The following is a 26,184-nucleotide window of genomic DNA, read 5'->3' as shown; positions in this document are numbered from 1 at the left end:
TTGGGATTACAAGCGTGAGCCACCACACTCAGCCCATGCAATTTTTTAAACAGTGTCAGTCAATAATATATTTGTGTATCAGTAACTTTAAACAACATGATTAGGAGTTCAGCCCAGTTGGTGTGAAGCTCTATCTATATATTTCATACCTTCATTTACTTTAGTTTTCAGTAAGTGTAAGGTTGTTTTTTTGTTTTGTTTTTGTTTTTTTGAGACAGGGTCTCCCTCTGGATTGCAGTGGACTGATCTAAGCTCACTGTAACCTCAGACTAGATTCAAGCAATCCTTCCACCTCAGCCTCCTTAGTAGCTAGGACTATAGGCATGTGCCACCATGCCCAGCCAATTTAATTGTTTTTCTTTTTCTTTCTTTCTTTTTTTTAAAAGAAACACGGTCTTGTTGCCCAGGCTGGTCTCAAACTCTTGGGCTCAAGCAGTCCTCCTGCCTTGGCCTCTCAAAGGGTTGTGATTAAAGGCATGAGCCACCAGGCCAGAATTATTAACAGGTTAAAAAGGTAAAGAAGGAAACACAAATAAAAAGATAGGGAGGCTTGGCCGGGCGCGGTGGCTCACGCCTGTAATCCTAGCACTCTGGGAGGCCGAGGTGGGCGGATCGTTTGAGCTCAGGAGTTCGAGACCAGCCTGAGCAAGAGCGAGACCCCATCTCTACTAAAAATAGAAAGAAATTATATAGACAGCTAAATATATATATAGAAAAAATTAGCCGGGCATGGTGGCACATGCCTGTAGTCCCAGCTACTCGGGAGACTGAGGCAGGAGGATTGCTTGAGCCCAGGAGTTTGAGGTTGCTGTGAGCTAGGCTGACGCCACGGCACTCACGCCAGCCTGGGCAACAGAGTGAGACTCTGTCTCAGAAAAAAAAAAAAAAAAGATGGGGAGGCTTAAAACTGAACTGTTTGGTGGCAGCCCTCTGCTTTGTGGTTCCATTACTCAAAAAAATTAATCTAATATGAAAATGAACAATATTGCCTATTTTTGTTCATTTATTTGAATTTACTTTTTAAAGAAAATCCAATGTGGTATACTTATTTGGTATAGTATTTCATTAGTTTTTATTGCTGCTGTGCAGTGGGAGCGAGGGATTAAATATTAGGATGTTACCTCAGAACCAGATCACTGGTAAAAGAAAATGGTAGTGGACAGGCTAGTATATCAGGTACATGTTTCTTTTGCTTAACAGTGAAGATAATAGTCCACTTGCTCTGACCTGCCTAAGTTTCATTCTCCTTTACTTTGTCACTCTCATTGTAACCTCTTGCTGGACTTGTACTTGTCCCAAGACTGGTAGTAGTTTAATCCTGGACTGCCTTTTTTTGAAGTAGATATCTTAAAGTGCGATGGATGGTAATTGTATCCCTTTGTCAGACAGATTTCTTAGGGCATATGAGGTTGAAGAAGTATAAGACCCCTAGCCAGGAACTCATCACCTTTCTGCTGCCCTTTCCCTAAAGACTCAGTGGGCTACATAAAAATTTAAAAAGTCATGTTACCTGTCTGAGATTTGGTTGATGTCTTGTGGCAATATTGATCCCCTACATATCTCTGCCATTGAAATGAACTTTATTCACATCTTCTTCCAAGACTATATTGTCTTATCTTGGTGTTTTCTAAAGTGGTGTAGACTGGAGTGGTGTGAGAGAGGGCTAAAAGTTACTAAAGGTGACTCCAGGTGTGCTCTTGGTGGTGCAAACCTTCATGCTTGATCCTGCCTGGTCATCTGTGTTATCTTCTTGGATGCCCTCATAGGCCTGCAGACATCCCAGATTCATTGGGCCACTGCACCTTTTAGAACAATGCACATTATCTTTACTGCTGTCCTGATACCTAAATGTGCAAGATGGGCCTTTTCAATGCATTTCTTTTATTGGACCTGCTAAGAAAACATGTTTGTCAGCCTTTTACTTAACTTTGTTTTTCCTCATATAAATGATGAAATTAAAATATTTGTAGAACTCCGGGGCTATTTTTTCCAACCTTAGCTAGAATACAAGTTTGAAAAACACTGTTATTGTTATTTTGGCTTCAGAAGACCCAAGTTTGATTCCCAGCTCCACCACTTGCTAGCCAAAATATCAGATAAACTGTGTTTCTCTACCTGTGAAAAACAGCTCCCATCTCAGTCTCCTCTAATGCGCCCTGTGTGATTGCCCTGTTTCAATTTAAATTTGTAAGAGATGCTGTGGACCTTGAAGAATTCTGCTTTTATTGTTGGTGCTATCTAAGCTTTTTAGAGTTGTTATGGTTTGACTAGTAGTTTATAGCATTCAGGATAACTTTTTAAAATTTTACGGGTGGTATTGGTGGGGCGTTTTAACTACTATTAGAGCTGCAAAAATTAGCTTGGGGAATAAAAGAACAGTGAAGAAAGTGTTAGGAAGTTCAGCTAAAGTGCTTAAAATTGAATCCTGGCATTTTCATAAGCTTGGAACAGTTTAGAAAATAATCTGATTTGTTACAGTTTCAAAGGACAGCAATAGAATATTGCCAGTGTGGTGCTGTTCCATATGTAAGCCTAGGCTCTGTCTAGCTAGGATCTATTTGTTCATGGATAAAAGTCCTTCATCTCAGTTCTTTTGATTTTAACCATTGTCTCTGATTCTGTACAGGGTTACCAGTTTGGGTGTATTCAGAATGATCTGTTTAACTTCTGCATGAATTTCTCTTTATTTCTAGTGAGGTTTCTTCTTTTCCATCTCCTGAGGTTTAGTAGATTAATTTAAATCATGCATATGAAGTTTCTTTGATAGGTTATTATAAGCTTATGCCTTGATATACACTTGCTTATGATTCATTTCACTTGTTTCAAAAGAGACAAGTGTCCCATCCTTAATAAAACTGATGAAAATCAACCTAGGTTAACAACTAAAATTAGTAGCAAACCCTAGAAGCACCCTTCAGGCTGTTAGAACCAAGAGATTCTTCATTCTTGCTTATTTCTTACTTGTAGTAATGATGGTACATCCTGCCAGAGTTAGAGGTTCCACATTCACTGGATCAGATAATTAGCTTAGATATTGAGAGATGGGGGTAATGGAGGTGGTAGTGCTAAAATTATCTGGACTTCTTTTCCTAACCTTTTCAACATCACTTACCTGATATGTGGCTATGACTAAATTGTGTCTAAGAATAGAATTGACTAGAGCTCTTCTGGGACCAGGCTGTATAATCTATACAACATCTGTATGTTATACAACTATCCCTAATGCTATTAGACTTGCTTAAACTTCAGTTCTAATTTATGTACTGTATTTTTTACATGTATCTTGCTCTTTAGTGGTCACTATTATATTATTAATGCCATATGATAGCTTTTTTTCCCCCAAACTCTCAAATCCTGGTGAGATTCTAGTTAGATGAGCAAGTACCTAAGATGAAAATTTGTCATAGTGTTACAAACTTGGTAACCAAACATTTAACCTTCGTTAGACAGAAAGAGGACCTAACCCTGACATTCTCCTCAAACCTCACTGCTCCTCCCCCAGTGCCAGCATTTTAAGTGCTCATGAAACCTTGTTGTGCGGTGGAATACTGAGGCTGCTTTAAGTTCTGAAACAGCACTTGGTTAAGGTCAGGAGGGAACCCTAACTAGCCAGATTGCTTGGACACGTTTTAGAGTTAGCTTATTTGATTTCGGTCCTTGTTGTCCGTTTGCATTTCTTTGAAACTCTTCTCTGTTGACTCACTGACATCCCTCTTAATTTTCTGACTTTACTAGGGACCTTTAGTCCATCACAGCTTCTTAATCACAATCTTGTGCGGCAAAGTGACATTTTGGTCAATGACAGACTACATATATATACAATGGTAGTCCCATAAGGCCACTGTGTTCCACCATCTTTGTGCTTTAAGCTAGGTTTTATTATAAAAGAGTCATAAAGTTTTAAAAAATGAAAAGTTTATAAAGTAAAAAAGTTACAGTAAGCATCCAGGCATGGTGGCTCACACCTGTAATACCAGCACTTACGGAGGCCAAGGTGGGAGAATTGCTCGAGGCCAGCAGTTTGAGACTAGCCTGGGCAACATAGCAAGTCTCCATCTCTACAAAAAAATTTAAAAAATTAGAGGTGGTGGCACGCTCCTGTAGTCCCCAGTACTCAGGAGGCTGATGTGGGGAGGATAGCTTGAGCCCAGGAGATAGAGGCTGTAGTGAACTAGGATCATGCCACTATAGTCTAGCCTTGGGGACAGAACAGACCCTGCCTCTTAAAAAAAAAAGAAAAAGTCAGCTAAGTTTAATTTATTATTGAAGAAAAAACTATAATTTTATAAATTTAGCATGGCCTAAGTGTACAGTGTTTATAAAGTTTGCAGTAGTGTTCAGTAATGTCCTAGGACTAGGCTTTCACATTCACTCACACTGACTCACTCAGAGCAACTTCCAACTAGCAAGTTTCATTCATGGTAAGTGCCCTATACAGGCATACCATTTTTTATCTTTTGGGGCATATTTTTATTGTACCTTTTCTATTTTTATATATGTTTAGATACACAGATACTTAACATTTGTTGTGTTACAGTTGCCTATAGTATTCAGTACAGTAATATGCTGTACATGTTTGTATCCTAGGAGCAATAGACTATACTATATAGTCTAGGAGTATAGTATGCTATACCATCTAGGTTTGTGTAAATATACTCTGTGATGTTCACACGATGACAAAATTGCCTGACCACCCATTTCTCAGAACATATCCCTGTCATTAAGCAACACATGACTATGGGTATCCATCAGAATTCTGTTTACATTCTTGTCTCCTTTTTTCTTCCTATTATACATCTTCCTAAGTGTCTTTCACTATTTATGTGGTTTGAATCACTATTATTTGCTAATTTTCCCAAATTCTTTATCTCAGATTTCTCTTGAGCTTCTGACGTGCATATCCAATTATCTGCTATATCCTGTATCTGTACTTACAACTGTTTCAAGTCAAAAGATTTAAAACTGCATTTACTGTGTTTCCTGTGCAAGTAAATGTTACCACTATCCACCAGAAACTTATGAATCAAGTATTTCCTCCCATTTCCCACATGTAGTCAGTTACCAAAACAGTAAAGCCTAGTGGTTAAAAGTGAATTTCTGAGTCAGACCTGGTTTTAGGGATTTGTGTGTAGGGATTTTAAAGAGCAGTATAGGCATGGTAATCCCAACTGTGATGGGAGGATCTCTTGAGGCCAACTGGGGCAACATAGTGAGACACTGTGTCTACAAAAAAAAAAAAATATATATATATATATATTTTTTTTAATTTTTATATATATATATATATATATATATTTTAATTTATATATATATAAGCCAGACGTGGTGGCTTGCACCTGTAATCCCAGCTAGTCCAGCAGCCGAGGTGGGAGGATCACTTGAGCCCAGGAATTCAAGGCTGTACTGAGCTATGATCATGCCAGGGCACTCCAGCCTGGGCAATAGAGCGAGGCCCTGTCTCTAAATAAATAAAGAGCAGTATAAATCCATTTTTAAAACATTTATGAATATATATATATGGAAATATGTAAAAATGGAGCGGCTCTGTCTGAAGGACGGGGTAGAAAGCGCTACCATTTTATCTGCTTAGCTAGTTTCTTCCCCACCTACTCAATAAATGTTGATTGGAATTTTTATTATCCTAAATTATTTCACTACTTGATAGTTTTGTGACCTCAGAAAAATCAATCTTAATCACTGTATGACATTTGAGTAATATACTCTGCTACCTAATTTAACAGGATGGTTTTAGGATCCATAGACGGTGGATATTGTTTTTTAAGTTGGATTTCACATTTTATGCGAAGTGTACGTATAAAGCACAACTATTTTGAAGTGCTGCTGTATGCACATTTGCAAGTGTCTACATCTTTGTAATTAATCATGTTTGCCACACATCTTTACCAAGTGAAGATGATAAAGGGACATTAATAACTGCTGGTAGGAGCGTAAGTTGGTACAGCTCTGGGGAGCAGTCTGACAATAGCTATCAAAATGTCCTAAAAAAAATCTGTGTATCCTTTGACTCAGATGTAAAGATGTTAGAAAGCCTTCATATATGTAGATTTATTTGCATTGGTTAAAATGTTGAATTAGAAACACCCTGAAAATCTAGTAATAGATGACTGCTTAAATAAAATTTGGTACATCTGTGTAATGGAATATTGTTTGAGCATTAATATCTATGATGTGTTGGGAGGATTTTGTTTTGCAAATGGCAAGAACTAGATCTATGATTTTCTATGATGTTTTAAATGAATATCGACAAGGAAAGATATTTACAACATATTGAATCAAATTAGCAGGTTAACTTGTTTAACAATCATATACATAGTGATGTGAATATGTGGGCATAGAAAATAATATGAGAAGACTATACCAAAAGGTTGTTAGTGGTAATGTCAAGGGTCTGGGGATTTTTGTTTTGTTTTGTTTTTATTGTTTTTTTTTTTTAATAAGGAAAAAGGAGTAGTCATTTTGTATGTTTCTCTAATATTCTTACCTGGAAAAATACCACCATTTATTTTTCCTTTACAAAACAATGTCCATTAAGATCATAGTTGTTACAATTTGTGTGCATGTTACACATACCTATTATCTGTTATATGAGGCTTAGTGTTGGAAGCTATGTGCTGTGTGTTCAGGCAAACAGGCAAAGTTTCAGGCATTAGGACTTGACCTTGAAATAGGAGTGGAGCTAGGTAGGAACATTAAATATTTACAAATACTATATATGATTTCTTGACATCCCCTTTATTTGCGTGATGTGTGTTTTTTTAGATTAAAAGAAGAAGAAAATAAAGCTGAGAAATAGATGTGTTTTAGCGTCTTCGTTTCTCTTACTACTTTGGGATACTGTATTCTAACCAAGGGAAATTTATTTTTGTTGAAGATTTGTTGAAGATTTTTGTTGAAGGCTTTGACAATACAAAATATTTAATGAAATGTCATGAGTGAGCTGTTGTGTTCTTATTTTGTATTGACTTGGAAGGCCCAAGTAGAACTACTTGGTGCAGGTCAAAAAGTTGACTTCAGCTCTTTATAAAACAGGTATTTGTAATGAATTGAGTTATTCTTTAGTAGAACAGGCCAGAAGGTACAGGCCATGATATGAGCAGCTCACAGACACGGCGTCATAACATTAAGAATTTCTGCCCCCCCCATCCCTATGTCTTTGAATGTACTGTGTTAACCCTGTAATTATTACACTTTGATTTTTGGCATGCTGATAATTACCTGGAACATAAAGTGTTTGCTGTAATTCCCTATTACCTTTCTCTACTGGTAGTTTTGTTTTGTTTTTAACATACCATTGAAGGCCGGGCGCGGTGGCTCACGCCTGTAATCCTAGCTCTCTGGGAGGCCGAGGTGGGCGGATCGTTTGAGCTCAGGAGTTCTAGACCAGCCTGAGCAAGAGCGAGACCCCATCTCTACTAAAAATAGAAAGAAATTATATGGACAGCTAAAAATATATACAGAAAAAATTAGCCGGGCATGGTGGTGCATGCCTGTAGTCCCAGCTACTCGGGAGGCTGAGACAGGAGGATCGCTTGAGCCCAGGAGATTGAGGTTGCTGTGAGCTAGGCTGACGCCACGGCACTCACTCTAGCCTGGGCAACAGAGTGAGACTCTGTCTCAAAAACAAAAACAAAAAAACAAACAAAAAAAAACATACCATTGAATTAAAACTTAATCCCACCAGTTCTACAGTACTACTAGTGTTTTTATTTCCTAAAGTTTTAGGTTGGGCAGTGACATTGACATTTATAGAAGAATATTCATAGCAGCATTGCTTGTAGAATAAAAACATATGTCTGTATAATGGAATACAATATAATTTCAAAGAGGCAGATTTATATTGTTGATAAAGAATGACTGAAAAGACTGTGAGTTTGCTATGACATTATGTGTAAGGCATGTGTATTTATTTATAGGTAAATTATCTCTGGAACAATACACAACAGTAGTAGAGTGGTTGCCACAGGAATGGAATATTGGGGCTCAGTGGTAGAAAGGACACTTTATTATATACTCACATATTTAAAAATTACTTAACTTTGTGTATATATGTGTGTATACATTAACTTTTAAATTATTTAAATTAACTAAAAATATTTTAAGGGAAATCCCAAGCAAACAACTATTTTTATCACTCTGGGACTTAAAGCTGAAAAAAATTGAGAGACGTTGAAATAGATTGCTTTAGGAGGGAGGTAGCTGATTTTCTCTTCTTGAGCATCCCTAATCCAAAACTGAAATGCTGCAAAATCTGAAACGCCAACATGACACTCCAAGGAAATGTTCATTGGAGCATTTTGGATTTCAGATTTTTAGATTAGGGATGCTGAAAACAAACTGGTAATATAATGCAAATATTCAGAAATTCAAAATATGAAACACTGGAAAACAAAACCCCAAGCATTTTGAATAAGGAGTACTCAATCTTGTGTAAGGCAAGCATGAAAAAGCACCTGTCCGCTAATTTGGCTTCTCTGACCTTTGAGTCCTAATTCTAAGTTAATGTCTCATTCTATAATATGATGGTATACTAAGTTTATAGCTTGTGCTTTCTTTTTTTCACCCACTCTAACGGTTAAGTTATTCTAATATAAAAATACTTATAATTTTATCAAAACATTTCTCTGTAAAAGTAAATTCCAGTTGCCAGCCCTTGAGTATATAACAAGTAGGAAGAGAAGGCTAAATGTAAAAATTGCAAAAATTGATGGTAACTGTCACAAAGCCATGTCTTGATATGTAGAGTGCCTGCAGCTTTTGAGGTAAGCAACACATTAGAAAGTTGTAACTAAAAGCTCAAGAATAATATAAAAGTAGGGATGTACTGTGACAGGGGTTAAATGTTCTAGAGGCTTGGGTGGCGGTTAATGAAATAATTCTATGATTTGGAAAGGAGTACTCTTAAGAGAGTATCTTCAGGCTTTTGAGGTTTTAAATAAAATGTTATTTCTTCAAAATAGAAATGAGATTTTTTTTAAAGGAGTCATTTCAATTTGTTTTCTTTCAGAAATCGAGCTATAGCAGATTATCTACGTTCAAATGGCTATGAAGAGGCATACTCAGTTTTTAAAAAGGAAGCTGAATTAGATATGGTATGTTCAACTTTTTACAGTTATTCATGGTAGAGTTAATGAGATTTTTATTCAGATATCAGTAAATAGTAAACTCAGTTATTCGCAAATCTTGTCATTTGTTACTGTGGTTTACTTGGCATTGAGCTTGATTGTTCACCTGGTTTTTTTTGTGTAACCAGATTTTTAATGTTTGGGCTTAAAAGATGAATGGTCTCTGTCTTGAACTATCATAGTTAAGTAATTTTTAAAGAAAGGTTCTCATTTTTTTCTCTAGAATGAAGAATTAGATAAGAAGTATGCCGGTCTTTTGGAAAAAAAATGGACATCTGTTATTAGATTACAAAAGAAGGTAACTAAATCTTTTTTTCTTTAAAGTTAGTTATATTCAGTGTGTTATATGAACTTTCTGAAAATATTAACACATTATTCTTCTGTATTAATAATTATATCTAATCTTAAAAGGCAAATAAAAATACATTTTCTGTGCTTTTTGAAAACTTTGATCTAGACAGATCATTGCTGATACATGGTAACTCATGTATCCCGGGGTGCTGACTGGGAATTGGTACTGAAAGAACTGATTTGTACACTAAGAAGAAAAGAGCACATGGAGCCACTGTGATGCTGGCAAAAGAGCACTAAAGTGTGCTCCTAGATAAGTCATTTTTATCTGAGCTTTTATTTTTTTTATTTTTTATTTTTTGAGACAAAGTCTGACTCTATTGCCTGGGCTAGAGTGCCAGGGCATCAGCCTAGCTCACAGCAACCTCAAACTCCTGGGCTCGAGCAATTCTCCTGCCTCAGCCTCCCTGAGTAGCTGGGACTACAGGCATGCACCACCATGCCTGGCTAATTTTCTATATATTTTTAGCTGTCCATATAATTTCTTTCTATTTTTAGTAGAGACGGAGTCTCGCTCTTGCTCAGGCTGTTCTCGAACTCCTGAGCTCAAACAATCCGCCCGCCTCGGCCTCCCGAAGCGCTAGGATTATAGGCGTGAGCCACTGCGCCCGGCCTGAGCTTTTATTTTTATCTGTAAAGTGAAGACAACAAATAATATTCCAGTCCTACAATGTAAACTTTATAGACCAAATTAGAATAAATAAATAACATTGTTATAAGTCCATCCATGTAATACTTTCAGAAAAGTACTTAGCACATAGTAGATGCTCCATAAATATTAGCTTTTATTATGAATATTATCATTACTGACATATATAATGTAAACTGGTTTGGAAAGAATTTACTAAGAGTAGCAGCCTTAGAAGGACTAAGAGGTTTACTGCTCTTCCTCTAATTAGGAGAAAACTGTCACTAGATGTAAATTGAAATTTTTCTTTAAGTTAAATAGTTAAGACAATTGTACTGAATCTTTCTCACTTTTTGTTTTTGTCACACTGCTTACATTTTGATGATATATAAAATCATTTTCACTTAAATCTGACAAATGTTAAATATCCTGCATATATATATATATATGTGTGTGTGTGCAAAAAATATATACATATGCATGCAAAATAAAGGCAGGGTTTGTTTTTCTTTTGGGGGGCAATCAAGGATTATAAAGGCAGGTTTTTTTTTTTTAGGCTGGGCGCAGTGGCTCACACCTGTAATCCTAGCACTCGGGGAGGCTGAGGTGGGTGGATCGTTTGAGCTCAGGAGTTTGAGACCAGCCTGAGCAAAAGCGAGACCCTGTCTCTACTAAAAAAATAGAAAGAAATTAGCTGGACAGCTAAAAATATATATAGAAAAAATTAGCCAGGCATGGTGGTGCATGCCTGTAGTCCCAGCTACTTGGGAGGCTGAGGCAGGAAGATCGCTTGAGCCTGGGAGTTTGAGGTTGTTGTGAGCTAGGCTGATGCCACGGCACTCTAACCTGGGCAAAAGAGTGAGAGTCTGTCTCAAAAAAAAAAAAGGCAGTTTTTAAGAATGTCAGATATGCTATTTTTATCGAAATCTATCTATACATAACTGCATGTTTTTTCTCAAGGTTATGGAATTAGAATCAAAGCTAAATGAAGCAAAAGAAGAATTTACGTCAGGTGGACCTCTTGGTCAGAAACGAGATCCAAAAGAATGGATTCCCCGTCCACCAGAAAAATATGCATTGAGTGGTCATAGAAGTCCAGTCACTCGAGTCATTTTCCATCCTGTGTTCAGTGTTATGGTCTCTGCTTCAGAGGATGCTACAATTAAGGTAATTTTTTGTTGAAACTAGACTTAATTGGGTGAAAGAAATAAAAAGATCAGAGGGACAGGAGGGACTCTTTGAAACTGTCTAAGTGATTTGGTTCTAAACCTTCAAGACAGAATAGAATTTCATTGCAGCTCCTGCAAGGCTTGCTACCAAACAAGTTTTCTGATGAATTTGAGAAAGTGGTGTTACTAATTTAGTTTATGGTGATAGGTCATCTTGTACTTGAAAAATTTTTATTCTTGGAGGATTAAAAGTATGTGCCTTGCTTTCAAGCATAGGTGATATATGAAAATATTGGTTTACAAAACTAGTAATGCATAGGGAAATTGTTTTTTGTTTTTTGTTTTTTAAAAGCCAGGTGTGGTGATGCATGCCTGTAGTCCTAGCTAAAGTTGCCTTTGCTCTAGGCGCAATAAAATGACAGTTGTGTGTACAAACACAGAAAGATAAGATAGTTAAAATATAGGTAGGTGTCTCCAAGACTTATTTCAGATTAAGTTCCAGATTTTGAGTTTCATTTGTAAATGTATAACCAAGGAAATATGAGTAGATTGTACATGTCACGTAAGCAGCAGTCCAGCCTAAAATTCAGGCATGACTTAAACGTGACTACACTTAACCAGTTCTTCAAATTAAACATTGTTTTACATTGTCCTTACGTAGTTTGTGCAGTTTCTAAATCAGTAATTTCCATCCTGTGGGCTGGTGATTTATGGAGGTTGGCTATAGAGTAATTATGAGAGAGTCTTAAATTCACATGTATCTGTAGGCTGAAATAATTCTATGCCTAATTCATTAATGTATTAATATTTTTTTTCAAATGCAGGTAGAAAGGTATTTAACTTATTGATTTCATGACAATCTTTTGTCATTTTGTACTAAAAAAATATCTATTAAATAAACTTTAAAATATTAACAAATGTAGCTGGGTCTGTGGTGGCACCTGTAATCCTGGGAAGATTGCTTGAGCCCAGCAGTTTAAGACCAGCCTGGGCAAGATAGAGAGACCCTGTCTCTAACAAAATTAAAAATAAATTTAAAAAAATGTTTTTTAATTACAAATGGAAGTTTCAAAACTTTCCATTTATAATCATACCGCATATCACAGCAACTACTTAGAGTTCTCCTTCCATTTAGTCTTTATTTAGATGTGCACATGTGGTAGTTTCATTAATGAAAAGCAAAGTTTTAGCAAAACTACTATATGGAATTTTGTTAATTTTTTGATTAAATTTATTTTAGGGATACTTTTCTTTGTTTCTAATGAATCATTTTTAATCACTTTAAACTGATCATTTTGTTTATATATAGAGGCTTTATAAGGTAGCTAGTGGTCAAGGGCACTGACTCTGAGTCTTGACTTTACCACTTAATAATTAATGTCATTGTGGGCAAGTTACCTTTTTGTGTTTCTCTTTCCTTATCTGTTAAATAAAGATAATTAATAAATGCTTACCTCATAGGGTTTTGGGGAGGATTAAATGAATTAGTACATAGAAACTGCTTAAAACAGTTCTGGCCAGATACCACAGGGGCACTGAGTGTTAGCAGTGTGTCAGCCCCATTAACAAGTTGGCCTCCTTTGGACTTCTTATTTCATCATCTATCATAAATAATGTTCTTCATTTATGCATAAAGCTTTTTATCATAAATTATTTCCTTGGATATTCTATGGAATGAAAGAATTGTTTGTACCCCCCTTCCATGCTTTTTCTGTCTTCAGTAGTAATAAAGCTAGGCTCAAGTGATCTTCCTGGCCTCAGCATCCCAAGTAGCTGGGATTACAGGCTTGTGCCACCACGCCCAGCTAATATTTCTATTTTTTGTAGAGACAGGGTCTTGCTCTTGTTCATGCTAGTCTTGAACTCTTGGCCTCCCTAAATGCAAGTATTACAGGTGTGAGCCACCGTGCCTGGCCAAAGCTTAGGTTATTTCTAAATGACAACTGTGATAGAATGACTTTCCAAGCCACTCGGGAGAAAATAAAGTGCTTTGTAATTTTGTGACTATTGGGTAAAGTGCTTGATATGTTTAAGGCTCAATTTTCTCATTTGTTGGGGAGTGGATTAAAAATATCTATGTCAGGCCAAGTTTGTGATGGCTTATGCCTATGATTCTAGCACTCTGGGAGACCAAGATGGGAGGATCAATTGAGGCCAGGAGTTCGAGACCAGCCTGAGCAAGAACATGACCCTGTCTCTACAAAAAAATAGAAAACTTATCTGGGTGTGGTGGCAGATGCATGCAGTCCCAGCTTCTGGGAAGGCTAAGGCAGGAGGATTGGAGTTTGGAATAACAGTGAGCTATGAAAATGAGCCTCTGTTTCTAAATAAATGTCATAATATTCTTCAGTGTGAAATAATGCATACCTAACATATTAGTAAAATGCCTGGCAGGTAGATGGTACCTAATGTTAGTTACTAATAACAAAACCTTAATACTGTATTGTATTAAATAATTTCTCATGTGCATTTGGTAAATACAGGTTTGTTTCTTTTAAAGCCATTCAGTTATATCATCAACATTTGAACTAATTTAGGAAAAATTATAGAGGATGTGTGTTCAGAACAGTTAATGACAGCATTTTTAATCACACCACTTATCTTTTGGAAATGTTATATCTGGTTGTCATTTAGAACCAATTTTAATATTGAAAAATAAACAGAAAACAAAACTGGAAAATATGTTTAATAAGCAAATGAAGGATTGCTAACCCAAATATACAGCATAAAGCATCCAAACAAATATGAAAAGCAGTAACTCCTCAGTAGAAAAATAGACATAGGGCAGAAACAACAGTTCATGAAAGAAGAGAAACAATAGCCAATGATAACAAGAGTTTTGACCGTAATTACTAATAGTAGAAGAAATGCAAATTAAAATTACAATATATATGAAACTGCCAAGATAGTTTACCTATTAAACAAGAATGTCCAGTTGTGATAAGAGTTTCATGAAGCATGTGTTCTTATTACATTTGATACTTCTTATGAGAAAGCAATTTAGCAGGGTATATGAAGGGCTTAAGAAGTTTATACTTTTTTGGCCAGACGCAGTGGCTCACACCTGTAATCCTAGCAGTCTGGGAGGCCGAGGCAGGAGGATCACTTGAGCCCAGGAGTTTGAGGTTGTTGTGAGCTAGGCTGAAGCCCACGGCACTCTAGCCCGGGTAACAGAGCAGGACTCTGTCTCAAAAAAAGTTTATACTTTTTGACCAACTAATTTTTTTTCACCATTACTGTCTGACCCAAGTATTACAAAATGAAGACAGATTTTTTCTCAGTATTTAAGGATGTTCACCATAATGTTTTCTATAATAATGAAAACGTTTAGCCAACAATAAGAATTCTTTTAAAAGTAATGCAATGTTCACTAAGTTTTAATGGCATACAGAAATACTTGTGGTAAGAAGCACAGGGAAAAACGGGATAATGAAACTATACGTGTACAGTCACCATGCTTAAAAAATAGCATAGAAAAAATGGAAAAATCCATGCTTAAAAAATAGCATAGAAAAAATGGAAAAATCCATGCTGTTGGTAGGATAATTTACATTTTTATTGCCTTTATGTTAGTATATTATAGTTTTTTTATCATGACCATTTATTACTTTTATAATCAGACAAAAGGTAAATAACAACTAAAGAGAAAATCCTTATGACTCCTTTGAAATTTTTGAACTAACACTAAAATGCCACATTTGCTCACCATTTATGAAGGACAATGGTTCATTTCCTGATTTTAAAGAAAATGCTTTAGTGTTTGTTAATGAATGCATGGAAAGAAGCTTAACTGAAACTTTGGAGTGAATTTCAAGATCATACCTTATTTGTTTTCAGTATGTAAAATAAAAATATGAACTTTGGTGTTGAAATTAAACATTTAGATACCAAAACGAGACAGATGTTACAAGAAAACTACTGATCAGTACCATTCATGAACATAGATGCAATATCATTAATAAATCATAAGCAAATTGAATTTAGCAATTTATAGAAAGGATAATTAATATATCATAACCAAGTAGGATTTATCCCAGAATGCAAGATTGGTTTCACATTTGAAAATCAATTAGTATAATATACCATATCAACAACAACAAAAAAATTCGTTCAGAAAAAAACATTGGACAAAATAAATCCCAATATCCATTCATGACAAAAATTCTCAACGAGGTAGGAATAGGAGGGGGCTTGCTTAACCTGATCACCTGATCAAAGGTAAAGGTATGTGAAAAACCTGTAGTAGGCATAATACTTAATGGTGAAAAACTAAATGTTTTCACCTTAAGTCTTAGATGAAAGATCCATGTGGCCTTCTGGATCCTTGAGTGCAGCCTTTTGACTGAATCCAAATTTTAATAAAGGGATTTTCTCTATGAAGTTTGGATTCAATCCAGGGACCTCACTTGGGGATCTGGAGGACCACATGTGGCCTTGAGGCTGTAGGTTCCCCACCCCTGCCCTAAGATCAGGAAACAAGGCCAGGATATCCAGTCTTATCACTCATACCTGACCAGCATGGTAAAGAAGGAAAAAAGCCAAAAGGCATACAAATTGGAAAGGAAGAAATGAAACTGTCTTTATTTGCAGACAATATGGTCATGATCTATTCTGTAGAAAATCCCAAAGAATCTACCACAAAAAGCTACTAGAACTGTGGCTGAATTTAACAGAATCACAGGATACAAGGTCAATATGCAGAAAGTAACTGTACTTCTATAAACTAGAAATGAATAATTGAAAGTTGAAATTTAAAAATACCACTTACAGTGGCAAAAAAAACTAGAGCTAGGCGTGGTCCCAGCTACTCAGGAGGTTTAGGCAGGAGTTCTGGACGGTAGTACACTATGCCAATCAGGTTTCCACACTAAGTTCACGTCAGTATGGTGACCTTCCGGGATCAGGGAACCACTGGGTTTTCTAAGGAGGGGTGAACAGGCACAAGTCAGAAATAGAGCAGGGATTTCAAAAAACTCCTTTGCTGATTAGCAGTGGTATTGCACCTGTGAATAGCCACTGTACTCCAGCCTGTACAACATAGTGAGAACCTATGTCTTTTAAAATTAAAACAAAAATACAAAAACCTGAAATACTTAAGGATGAATAGAACATGCACAGATTTAAACCCATAGTAATCACTTCCATGTAGAAGTGATTACTTCTACTTGAATATTTAAATGGTAAAAAAAAAATTTGTTTATATTGGGAAAAGTATGTAACTTTTCTTTCTATAACAGAAATGTTTCTAGAAGATATTGTTCTTAAAATGCATTTTTATGTGGTTGTGATCACATATTTAAGTTTGTGTTCTCTTTTAATGTAACATGAATAGTGTAATATGCCATAAATTCCCTGTAGATGCAAATTTTCTATTTAACCATTTTCCTAATGTTGGATATTTAGATTGTTTTCAGATTTTCAAAATGAATTTTCTAAGTTTCCCTAAATTGGTTGATACACATGCCACCACAGCCAAATTTGTACTTACCGTGGAAAAAATGGAATCAGCTGTTTGCTTGTAGAGCATGGAATTGGTGTTGGTTAGATTGAACTTCAAGAAATGTGACTTTTATTTCGTTTTTAAAAATCAAAATGACATATGCTTTTGTTTATTTGCTATTCGTGAACATCTTATGAAATCTTTTCTTGGCCCCTTAGACGTCTGAGTTCTGCTAGTCTAATAGAATTGAGTACTCCTCTGTTGTCCACTAATACTCAGTATGTATATATCTGTCATAGCCTCTGCAAACTTCTTTTTCCTTTTTTTTTTTTTTTTTTTTCACTTCCTTATTTACATGTCTTTTGCCTGCTGTCAGACTGGGAAGGGACTTTGTCTTGTGGCTTTATATACCTAATCACTAGCGTAATTAGATATGGTACCTAATATGTAATAAATGTGGTACTAGAGATCTATTTTAATAATTGCAACATCAGTTTTCTTTATAGAAAAGCCAGTTTATACTTGAAAGTGTGATAATTTATAAGACAGTTATCCTTTTGTTACTTGTTCGGCTAATTAGTCAGTAAGGTACCAGACTGGCCTGCTTAAGTGCAAATGTGAAACAACAAAGGAGTGATAGTGTTGGTGTTAACCAGTTTTCTGCTCACTTGACAGGTGTGGGATTATGAGACTGGAGATTTTGAACGAACTCTTAAGGGGCATACAGACTCTGTACAGGACATTTCATTTGATCACAGCGGCAAGCTTTTGGCTTCCTGTTCTGCAGATATGACCATAAAACTATGGGATTTTCAGGGCTTTGAATGCATCAGAACCATGCACGGTAAGGGGTAGAGGATAGTACTTTAATAGTGATTTCTAACATGGCATTTTAGAGAGAATATTGTTTTTCTAACAGTGTGCAGGTTTCCTTTATTCAACTCTTAATTGTCTGTATCTGTGGAGGAACATAGAATGTAGGTAGTCCATGGATAAGCCATGGTAGTTGAGAGTTTTTTCTGTTATAAAGTTTTAAGTATCTCTTAGTAGTTTTCATAAAATAATTTGTTTTCAAAAGTATTTTTGGATAAGAAAAACTGCCAGGTATAATTTATCAGTCTTTGAGAAAAAGGGAAAATGAAGTTACTGGTTGTTTCCCCCTCACACCCCCAATTGCAAAAGTGAAGGGAGAGTAGGTACAGTGAAAGCTGGAATCCAGATTCCCTTGCTCACTTTTAAATGTTCCATGCATACTGTGCTTTCATTGTTAAGTTGTTTTCCAGGTCTTATCGTGGGGACTCTTTCTGAGGCAGTGTGGTTTTGTGGCAAGAGCGTGGGCTTTGGAATCAATCACATCATCTGGGTTCAGATTCTTACTAGTTTAATTATGGTATTAGGAAATTTAGGAACCTGTTTCATCTGTGAAATAGAGGTAAAATAATACCTAAGCTATAGAGTTGTCATGAGGATAGAATGAAATCGTATACTTAAATCATCTTGGTATAGTACCTGGCACATAGGAGGTGCTCAATAAATACAGATTTTTGTTGTTTCTTTTTAACATGATAAAATTTGATTGCTAGGATTTTATGTAAGGAACATGTACTGTGGTAGTAATAAAAATTTTTAAAAAATAGATTATCTGGTGATGTTAGCATATGAGTAGGCTATGTGATTACCTAGGGGGTAATTTGAAGGGTGTGATTTCCCCCTAAAACTAAATGCATCAGGAAAGTTTACTAATTAAAGGATTTCTGGTGTTTCTTTAAGTTGCCTTTATCTTGTTGCTCTAATTTGAAAGAGAAGAGTTCTTTCTAACCATCGTATATTCCTTGAAATTGTGTATTTATAAGGATATGGCTCTTTCCACAAAGAATAGCTAATTAGGAATGTGGGTAATATATATGGAATAACGCATTGTTTATCCTCATCAACAGAAAGATAATTCTCGACCACTATTTTAAATGGAGAACCAAATTCCCATTTTTCTTATCTATTCTATACCATAGGAAATTTTGTGTTTTCTTAGTGTTCATATATAAACATTTAAACTCACTGAAGTATGACTATATTCAAATACCTATAATGCTGATGCCTTGTGATTTAAAAACAATTATACAGATTGAAATTTAATCATAAGTAAAAGGGGGAGAAGGGGTTTGGTAAATTCACACCTAATGAGTACAATGCATGATGTCTGGGGGTTGGGCATGCTTGTAGCACCGACTTGGGCGGTTGCAAAGGCAATATATGTAACCAAAGCGTTTGTACCTCCGTAATGTTCTGAAATAACTAAATAATAAAATTTGAATGAACAGGGGAAAAAAATTTTTTTAAATCATAAGTAAAACTAGTTAATTTCTTTATGGATTAAGATAGTAATTTCTTTGTTGTGTGAATTCAGGTTTCTAACCCAATTTTTATAAAACCCAGTGTATTTAGAACTTGCTGTAGGATATTTCAAATCCCATGGTAAACTGAGGTTTAATTGCTCTTGGGTGGTGTATCACTTAATATATTGCTGTGTTATGTCTTTTAGGCCATGACCACAATGTTTCTTCAGTAGCCATCATGCCCAATGGAGATCATATAGTGTCTGCCTCAAGGGATAAAACTATAAAAATGTGGGAAGTGCAAACTGGGTAAGTAGGTTTAGTTGAAAAGGCATCAGCTAAAGACATATTTTTAAAAAAAATTGCGTTCTAAGTGTTTCAATAATTTTGGCTTTAACCTAGAATGATCACCATGACCCTTGTATTTTATTCTTAAAAACTAAGTTTGATCTCTAAATGTCTTCCCAAAAAGGAACCCCAGAGACATTATAAGAAAGACTCTCTGTGTTCTTGAGAACCATTTCTGTGTAATGGCTTATTTTCTCTGTGGTATTTTAGGTGATCTCTCTGTGGGTTTAAATTAACATTTGTGCTAGTATGCCCCTATTAGGCTCAGTTTGGTTGTACTTAGAATTATACCTGATTGTTGCAATAAAACCTTAACCTACGTTTTTTTTTTTTTTTTTTTTTTTTTTTGAGACAGAGTCTCACTCTGTTGCCCAGGCTAGAGTGAGTGCCGTGGCGTCAGCCTAGCTCACAGCAACCTCAATCTCCTGGGCTTAAGCGATCCTCCTGTCTCAGCCTCCCGAGTAGCTGGGACTACAGGCATGTGCCACCATGCCCGGCTAATTTTTTCTATATATATTTTTAGCTGTCCATATAATTCCTTTCTATTTTTAGTAGAGATGGGGTCTCGCTCTTGCTCAGGCTGGTCTCGAACTCCTGAGCTCAAATGATCCGCCCACCTCGGCCTCCCAGAGTGCTAGGATTACAGACGTGAGCCACCACGCCCGGCCAACCTACGTTTTATTCAGATTAGTAGAGCATAGCCTTTTGTCAACATGGCTAGAAATATTTTTGTTAGGCTCACTGTATGTGTTGAATAGTTTTGAAAGATCTTATTTCTTAAATATACCTTACCTTCTAGATTTGTTGATTTGATTAGCTTCTTAATGATATTCCTATCAGCTTATTTTAACTGATATTTGACTTCTGGCCTGTCCCCTGTCCCCATCTTTTATTAACCTGGATGGTACATTTATTTTGTTGACTTGGGTCTGATTTCATCCCAGTACATAGCTATTTTTGTGTCACTTCTGGGAAGTGTCCTGATGATTATCATTCACAATGTAAATTATTTTACTTATATTGACAGCTACTGTGTGAAGACATTCACAGGACATAGAGAATGGGTACGTATGGTAAGGCCAAATCAGGATGGCACTCTGATAGCCAGCTGTTCCAATGACCAGACTGTGCGTGTATGGGTCGTAGCAACAAAGGAATGCAAGGCTGAGCTCCGAGAACATGAACATGTGGTAGAATGCATTTCCTGGGCTCCAGAAAGCTCATATTCTTCCATCTCTGAAGCAACAGGATCTGAGGTACTGTGTGATTTATGTGCCATTTCATGATTCTATTGCTAATATCTTAGAGCCTTAGATAACTTTTCTCATTCTCAATTTCAGGGTGGTTAATGCATTTAAAATCTGCATCCCAGAATTCTGAATCTTGAAACTACTCTTTCCAATTTGCAGATGTATTTATGGTTTTTAGCCGGTGATTATTATTGCTGCCAACCAAGCCTTGATTTGATGTATAATGGGGGTTCTCCTGAAGAGTAAAAGTGGTTACTTAAATTTATCAGATGTCATGGTTATGAGTATACCAATGTAAAATCAAAGTTGTGGGAGAGGTTAAGGTTATCTTTTAGATGAATAGCCTTTGTTAATGAGCATAATTATTTGTTTATAAATTTATAGCAAAATCGGGTTCAGTATTTAAATATTTGCTTTAAATGAAGAATATTTCATATGGAGGCCTGTGATACTCTTGATCATTTAAAAATACTAGCTGAGTCTGGGGTTTTAATACATTTCTTCATAATTCTTAATGTGTGCTCTTTGTGATTGCAGTCTTTATGATGGTATTCACCTTGAAAATAAATACTTGGCCAGGCACAGTAGTGCGCCTGTAGGCCCAGCTACTTGGGAGACTGAGGTGGTAGGATCACTTGATCCCAAGAGTTCAAGTCCAGCCTGGGCAACAAAGTGAGACCTAGTCTCTAATAAGTGAATGAGAATGTTTTTTCTGTGAATGGGCCAAAAGTGACCACATTTCTTTTTGTAGAAGCATTCCTGTCATGAGTTTTTGTTTTGAGGTGGAGTCTTTCTCTGTCACCTGGGCTAGAGTGCCGTTGCGTCATCAGCCTAGCTCACAGCAACCTCAACTCCCAGGGTCGAGTGCTTCTCCTGCCTAAGCCTCCCAGAGTGCTAGGATTACAGGCATGAGCCACCATGCCTGGCCCTATCATGGGCTTTTTAAAACTATATTTTAATAAACAAAGGAAACAATCCCCCACGCACACAATCTCAATTTTCTAAATGAAGCTTCTGTTGTGATCTCTTTATTTTGATTGACCCATTGCATTTTCAAATTCTTTGTACTGCCCTCTAGTGGTTGTTACTTGCCATGTCATAAATTTGATGGTGGCTGGACTTTATAAAAGCTGAATTAAATAGTTTTAAAATCCTTCTTGATTATAGAAGTCTCTAGTAAATTTATCATCTGTTGGTATTATAGAGACTGAATCTTAACCTCAATGAAGATTTTTTTATTCTTTTATTTTCTGGGTCCTTCCTGTGTAGCCTAGGTATGATGTCAAAAGACTTATATTGCATTTCAATAGATAAAAATAAATTGTGTTTTTATAAATTAGAAATATAGATCATTTTTAATACATAGAAGCAATTTAAAATCCTTACCTAACTTCTTGCATGGGAAACTTAATTTTTATATGTTTTTTGTAGACTAAAAAAAGTGGCAAGCCGGGGCCATTCTTGCTGTCTGGATCCAGAGACAAGACTATTAAGATGTGGGATGTCAGTACTGGCATGTGCCTTATGACCCTTGTAAGTTTGTATAATCTCACTGCTGCTTTTGCATCTTTACTGTGTTTATACCTTTTTGGATTAGATGCTTTGTGATATTTTATTAAATAATCTGAATTACTCTGGCCTTTAAAATACTTCATAAAGGTGCTTTTCCTTAAACTTCTATAATTCCATTGTTCTAGTGATATGAAAGTTATTTCTGTAAAATATTGTGTTATATAAAGAATCTACAAAGCCAGTCAGTGCTGGCAAGGAGATACTGTATCTTTAAAAATTATATATCTCCTATGGAGAGGAAACAGTATTCTTACAGACTCATTCATTTTAAGATGTTTCTTTCTCTTACTGTTTTTATATTAATCTTTTTAACTATTGTTTCTTTAGTTTATTTTACTATTCTGAAATTAATCGTTCTAGCTTTATGATTTAGAAATTGTTACTTCATTTTAGGAACATCTAGATTTCTATATGAGTATATATAAATGTTAGTGGGGGATTGTGGACATTCTTGTGTGTCTAAAGGAGTTCTGAGGGGATCTATGGATAATCAGTAGCAGTTTTTATAATTTGGCATCCATGTTTGTTTAGACATTCTTTAAGTGCTAACCATATCTTGAAGTGATTGTCTCTTTGTAGAATATGACAGACAACATACGGAAACATCAAGAATTGATTACAAAATTAAACTCTCCTCCAGTAGTATTCTGAGCTGAATTCAGTTATGCTATGTTGCTGTTAGAAAAGATGATATGGGCCGGGCACGGTGGCTCATGCCTGTAATCCTAGCATTCTGGGAGGCCAAGGCGGGCGGATCATTTGAGCTCAGGAGTTGGAGACCAGCCTGAGCAAGAGCAAGACCCCCGTCTCTACTAAAAAAAATAGAAAGAAATTAGCTGGACAACTAAAAAAATATATATATAAATATAAAAAACTAGCCAGGCATGGTGGCACATGCCTGTAGTCCCAGCTACTCAGGAGGCTGAGGCAGAAGAATTGCTTGAGCCCAGGAGTTTGAGGTTGCTGTGAGCTAGACTGACGCCACGGCACTCTAGCCCGGGCAACAGAGTGAGACTCTGTCTCAAAAAAAAAAAAAGATAACATATCTCCTACTTGCTGAGGGATATGGTAAAAAGAAAAAAAAAAAAAATGATACACATTTAAAAATCAAAAAGCATGCTCTCGCCTTCTGTAACAGCACAGGTCACCATGAATTTCCCCAGGGGGTTTCTGGCTTTGGTTTTTCAGCTGAAGAGGGTACTTTTTTCCTGCTTTGTTTTGGTGGGGCCACAAGAGATATGATTTGACTTTTTGTTGAGGCTTCTGCCTCTAGTGATTGGTGACTTTTATATGTCACTATAATAGACCACAGTATTTTAAACAAGGGCAAAGGCAGAGTAAACCAAAGCAGAAGATATGTCACTTTATTGTTCCTCTTTTTTTTTTTTTTATTAAAATAGCTCTTTTTTATTCTTTTTACAAAAGTAATGTATAATCTTTTCCATTATAGAAAAATTTAGGAATATATGGAAAAGGTAAAGGAAAAAATGAAAATCACCCTCAGATCAGTCTGCCGTATCTAATAATACCTTCCAGTTGTATTTCTCTAGACTAGAGCTGTCTAGTATAACCATCTGCAGTGATGTTCTGTATGTACACTGTCCAGCATGGGAGCTACTAGCCACATGCAGCTATTGAGCTCGTGAAATGTGGCTAGTGAGATTGAAGAACTTAATTGATAATTTGTGTTTAATTTTAATTAGTATATATTTAAATAGGCACATGTGACCAGTGCTAGCTACCCTGTTGGACTGAGCAATTCTAAAACTTTTTCTTAATATATAGATGAATGTGGTATTTTTTATAAAAATATCATACCATATATATTGCTTTGTAGCAAACTTTTGTCAACTAAATCTCTGGTTAATTTCAAGAAATAGAATTGCTGGGACAGAGGATATATAGATGGTTGGATAGATAATATATAGTGAATGCCAGTATATCCTTTACCTGATCACCAGCTGTTAATTCGTGTGTGTGAGTGTGTGTGTGTGTACATTTTGCTGAACCATTTGAGAATTCCTTGTAGGTATTATGATACGTTATCCCAGATGTTTTAGTATGTATCTCCTAAGAACAAGAGTATCAAACCACAGTGAAGTTAGTCATACTCAAGAAACTGAACATTGACATGCTACATATTCATGTTTTCTCCAATTATCTCAGTAACGTCCTTTATAACTTCTTTTTTAAGCTCTGTCCAGGATACAATCAGGGATCACACCTTGCATTTACTGATCATGTCTTATTAGTTTCCTGTTTCCTTTAATCTAGAAGAAATCCCTGGACTTTTTATTTTTTGTCTTTTGATGTTTTTGGTGTATATTGTTTTAATGTAATCATGTATTATTTCATAGATGGTATTTAAACATTTTTTCTTTTTACTGAGTCAAATACCTTTTTGTTTTTAAGGTGGGTCATGATAACTGGGTACGTGGAGTTCTGTTCCATTCTGGGGGGAAGTTTATTTTGAGTTGTGCTGATGACAAGACCCTACGTGTATGGGATTACAAGAACAAGCGATGCATGAAGACCCTCAATGCGCATGAACACTTTGTTACCTCCTTGGGTATGTATGAGTTACGCAGTTTCTGAACATTAGATTTTGGAGTGCCACATGTAACAAGGTTTTACGTAACCATGTGGACTTTGCCAGGTAAGAAATAACCATGTGTTTTCAGGGCAGAATAGAGAAGGCAGGTTAAAATTTTGTGGATTCCTACCATTTGTTTTAAATTTTCCTTTCCTTAACTCTCTATCATTAGCCTTATGATAAAAAAAATTACTTTCTCCATTGCACAAAGGATACTTAGCTGACTACTCTGATGGGTAATTTTTCTTCCCTACTAGTTTGTAAGTTTCTCAAAAGAAATCTTACTCAACCTTTCCCTCCTGACAGGTATACACTATCATGTACTAGAAACTCAGGGAATTGCATTTAATTTAATAAACATCCCGAGAATCATCTGGACTTGACTGTAGAATTTAAGATAGTGAATACAGCAAAATGTAATACAGTGATGCCTATCTCACAGGATTGTTTCAGGGATTAAGCATGAATATAAAGCATTTGTGCTCTGCCTGGGACATCGTGTTCAATAAATGCATATGCTGAGATTAACCTTCTTGTTAGATTTGAGCCCCATTTGGGATGGGACAAATGAGAGTAGGCATTTTTACTGAGGTGTTAATATAGGATTTAATCATTGCGTCTCAGCTTTCCTAACCCAGTCGGTAAACTAGATATTTTCTGGGGCTGTGGGTATGTTAGAGAAACATGGATATTCTGGCTCTTCAAGTTGGTTATTTTGTGCCTTATTAAAAATTTTATCTGGCTCAATATGATTTTAAAATAAGATTTTTCATTTTCTTCCAGATTTCCACAAAACGGCACCCTATGTGGTTACTGGCAGTGTAGATCAAACAGTAAAGGTGTGGGAGTGCCGTTGATTGAGTCTCATTTGGCCCCTCCTCCCTTTTTCCTCTGGATGCACTCTGATGATACCATGGTTACCCCATTGAGCTCTGTTTAAATAAATATTGTCCTTTCATGTAAATTATTCTGGATGTAGATTGAGCTTATTAAATGTTACACACAAAGTATTCATGCATGGTGAATCCAAATTGTATACTGTAAATTTACATACGTTGTCTAGAAGTACCATAGGGTTTAAAAACCTGGGCTGGCATTGGTCACACCAGGCCTAAGAAGGCAGAAGTTGAAAAAAATTGAACTAGGGCACTAAACTGAATAGTTGACAGTGTCATTTTATGTTGGATTATTAATTCCTGTTTTTCTTTCTGCTATCTGTTGGTGCCTGACTTGATGGCCTCATTTGGGGAAAAGTGGTGGTTGTTAGGGCTTTTTCTGAAATGTGTATCTATGTAACATCACTTAAGTGTGCTTAATAAATCTTCTTTAAGGATGTTAGAAAATAAGGCTACAATTC

General features: G+C 36.0%; 1 protein-coding gene across 2 annotated transcripts in view; it reads left to right on the top strand.

Moving 5' to 3' along the window:
* Positions 1-25,791, top strand: part of PAFAH1B1 (platelet activating factor acetylhydrolase 1b regulatory subunit 1) — a 78,060-nt gene extending 52,269 nt beyond the window's left edge. For both annotated transcript variants that reach the window (XM_069482143.1, XM_069482145.1), the window contains exons 3-11: positions 9,026-9,110; positions 9,367-9,441; positions 11,083-11,289; positions 17,407-17,575; positions 19,271-19,373; positions 20,440-20,668; positions 22,094-22,195; positions 24,647-24,803; positions 25,611-25,791. In XM_069482143.1, coding sequence (XP_069338244.1) covers positions 9,026-9,110; positions 9,367-9,441; positions 11,083-11,289; positions 17,407-17,575; positions 19,271-19,373; positions 20,440-20,668; positions 22,094-22,195; positions 24,647-24,803; positions 25,611-25,684 — 1,201 coding nt within the window. In that variant the 3' untranslated portion in view covers positions 25,685-25,791. The remainder of the gene's footprint in view (positions 1-9,025; positions 9,111-9,366; positions 9,442-11,082; positions 11,290-17,406; positions 17,576-19,270; positions 19,374-20,439; positions 20,669-22,093; positions 22,196-24,646; positions 24,804-25,610) is intronic.
* The last annotated feature ends 393 nt before the right edge of the window (positions 25,792-26,184 follow it).

Source organism: Eulemur rufifrons, chromosome 9 (genome assembly GCF_041146395.1).
Source record: "Eulemur rufifrons isolate Redbay chromosome 9, OSU_ERuf_1, whole genome shotgun sequence".
NCBI lineage: Eukaryota > Metazoa > Chordata > Mammalia > Primates > Lemuridae > Eulemur > Eulemur rufifrons.
Note: the sequence above shows the minus strand (reverse complement) of the source record. Positions and strands in the feature narration are given on the sequence as shown.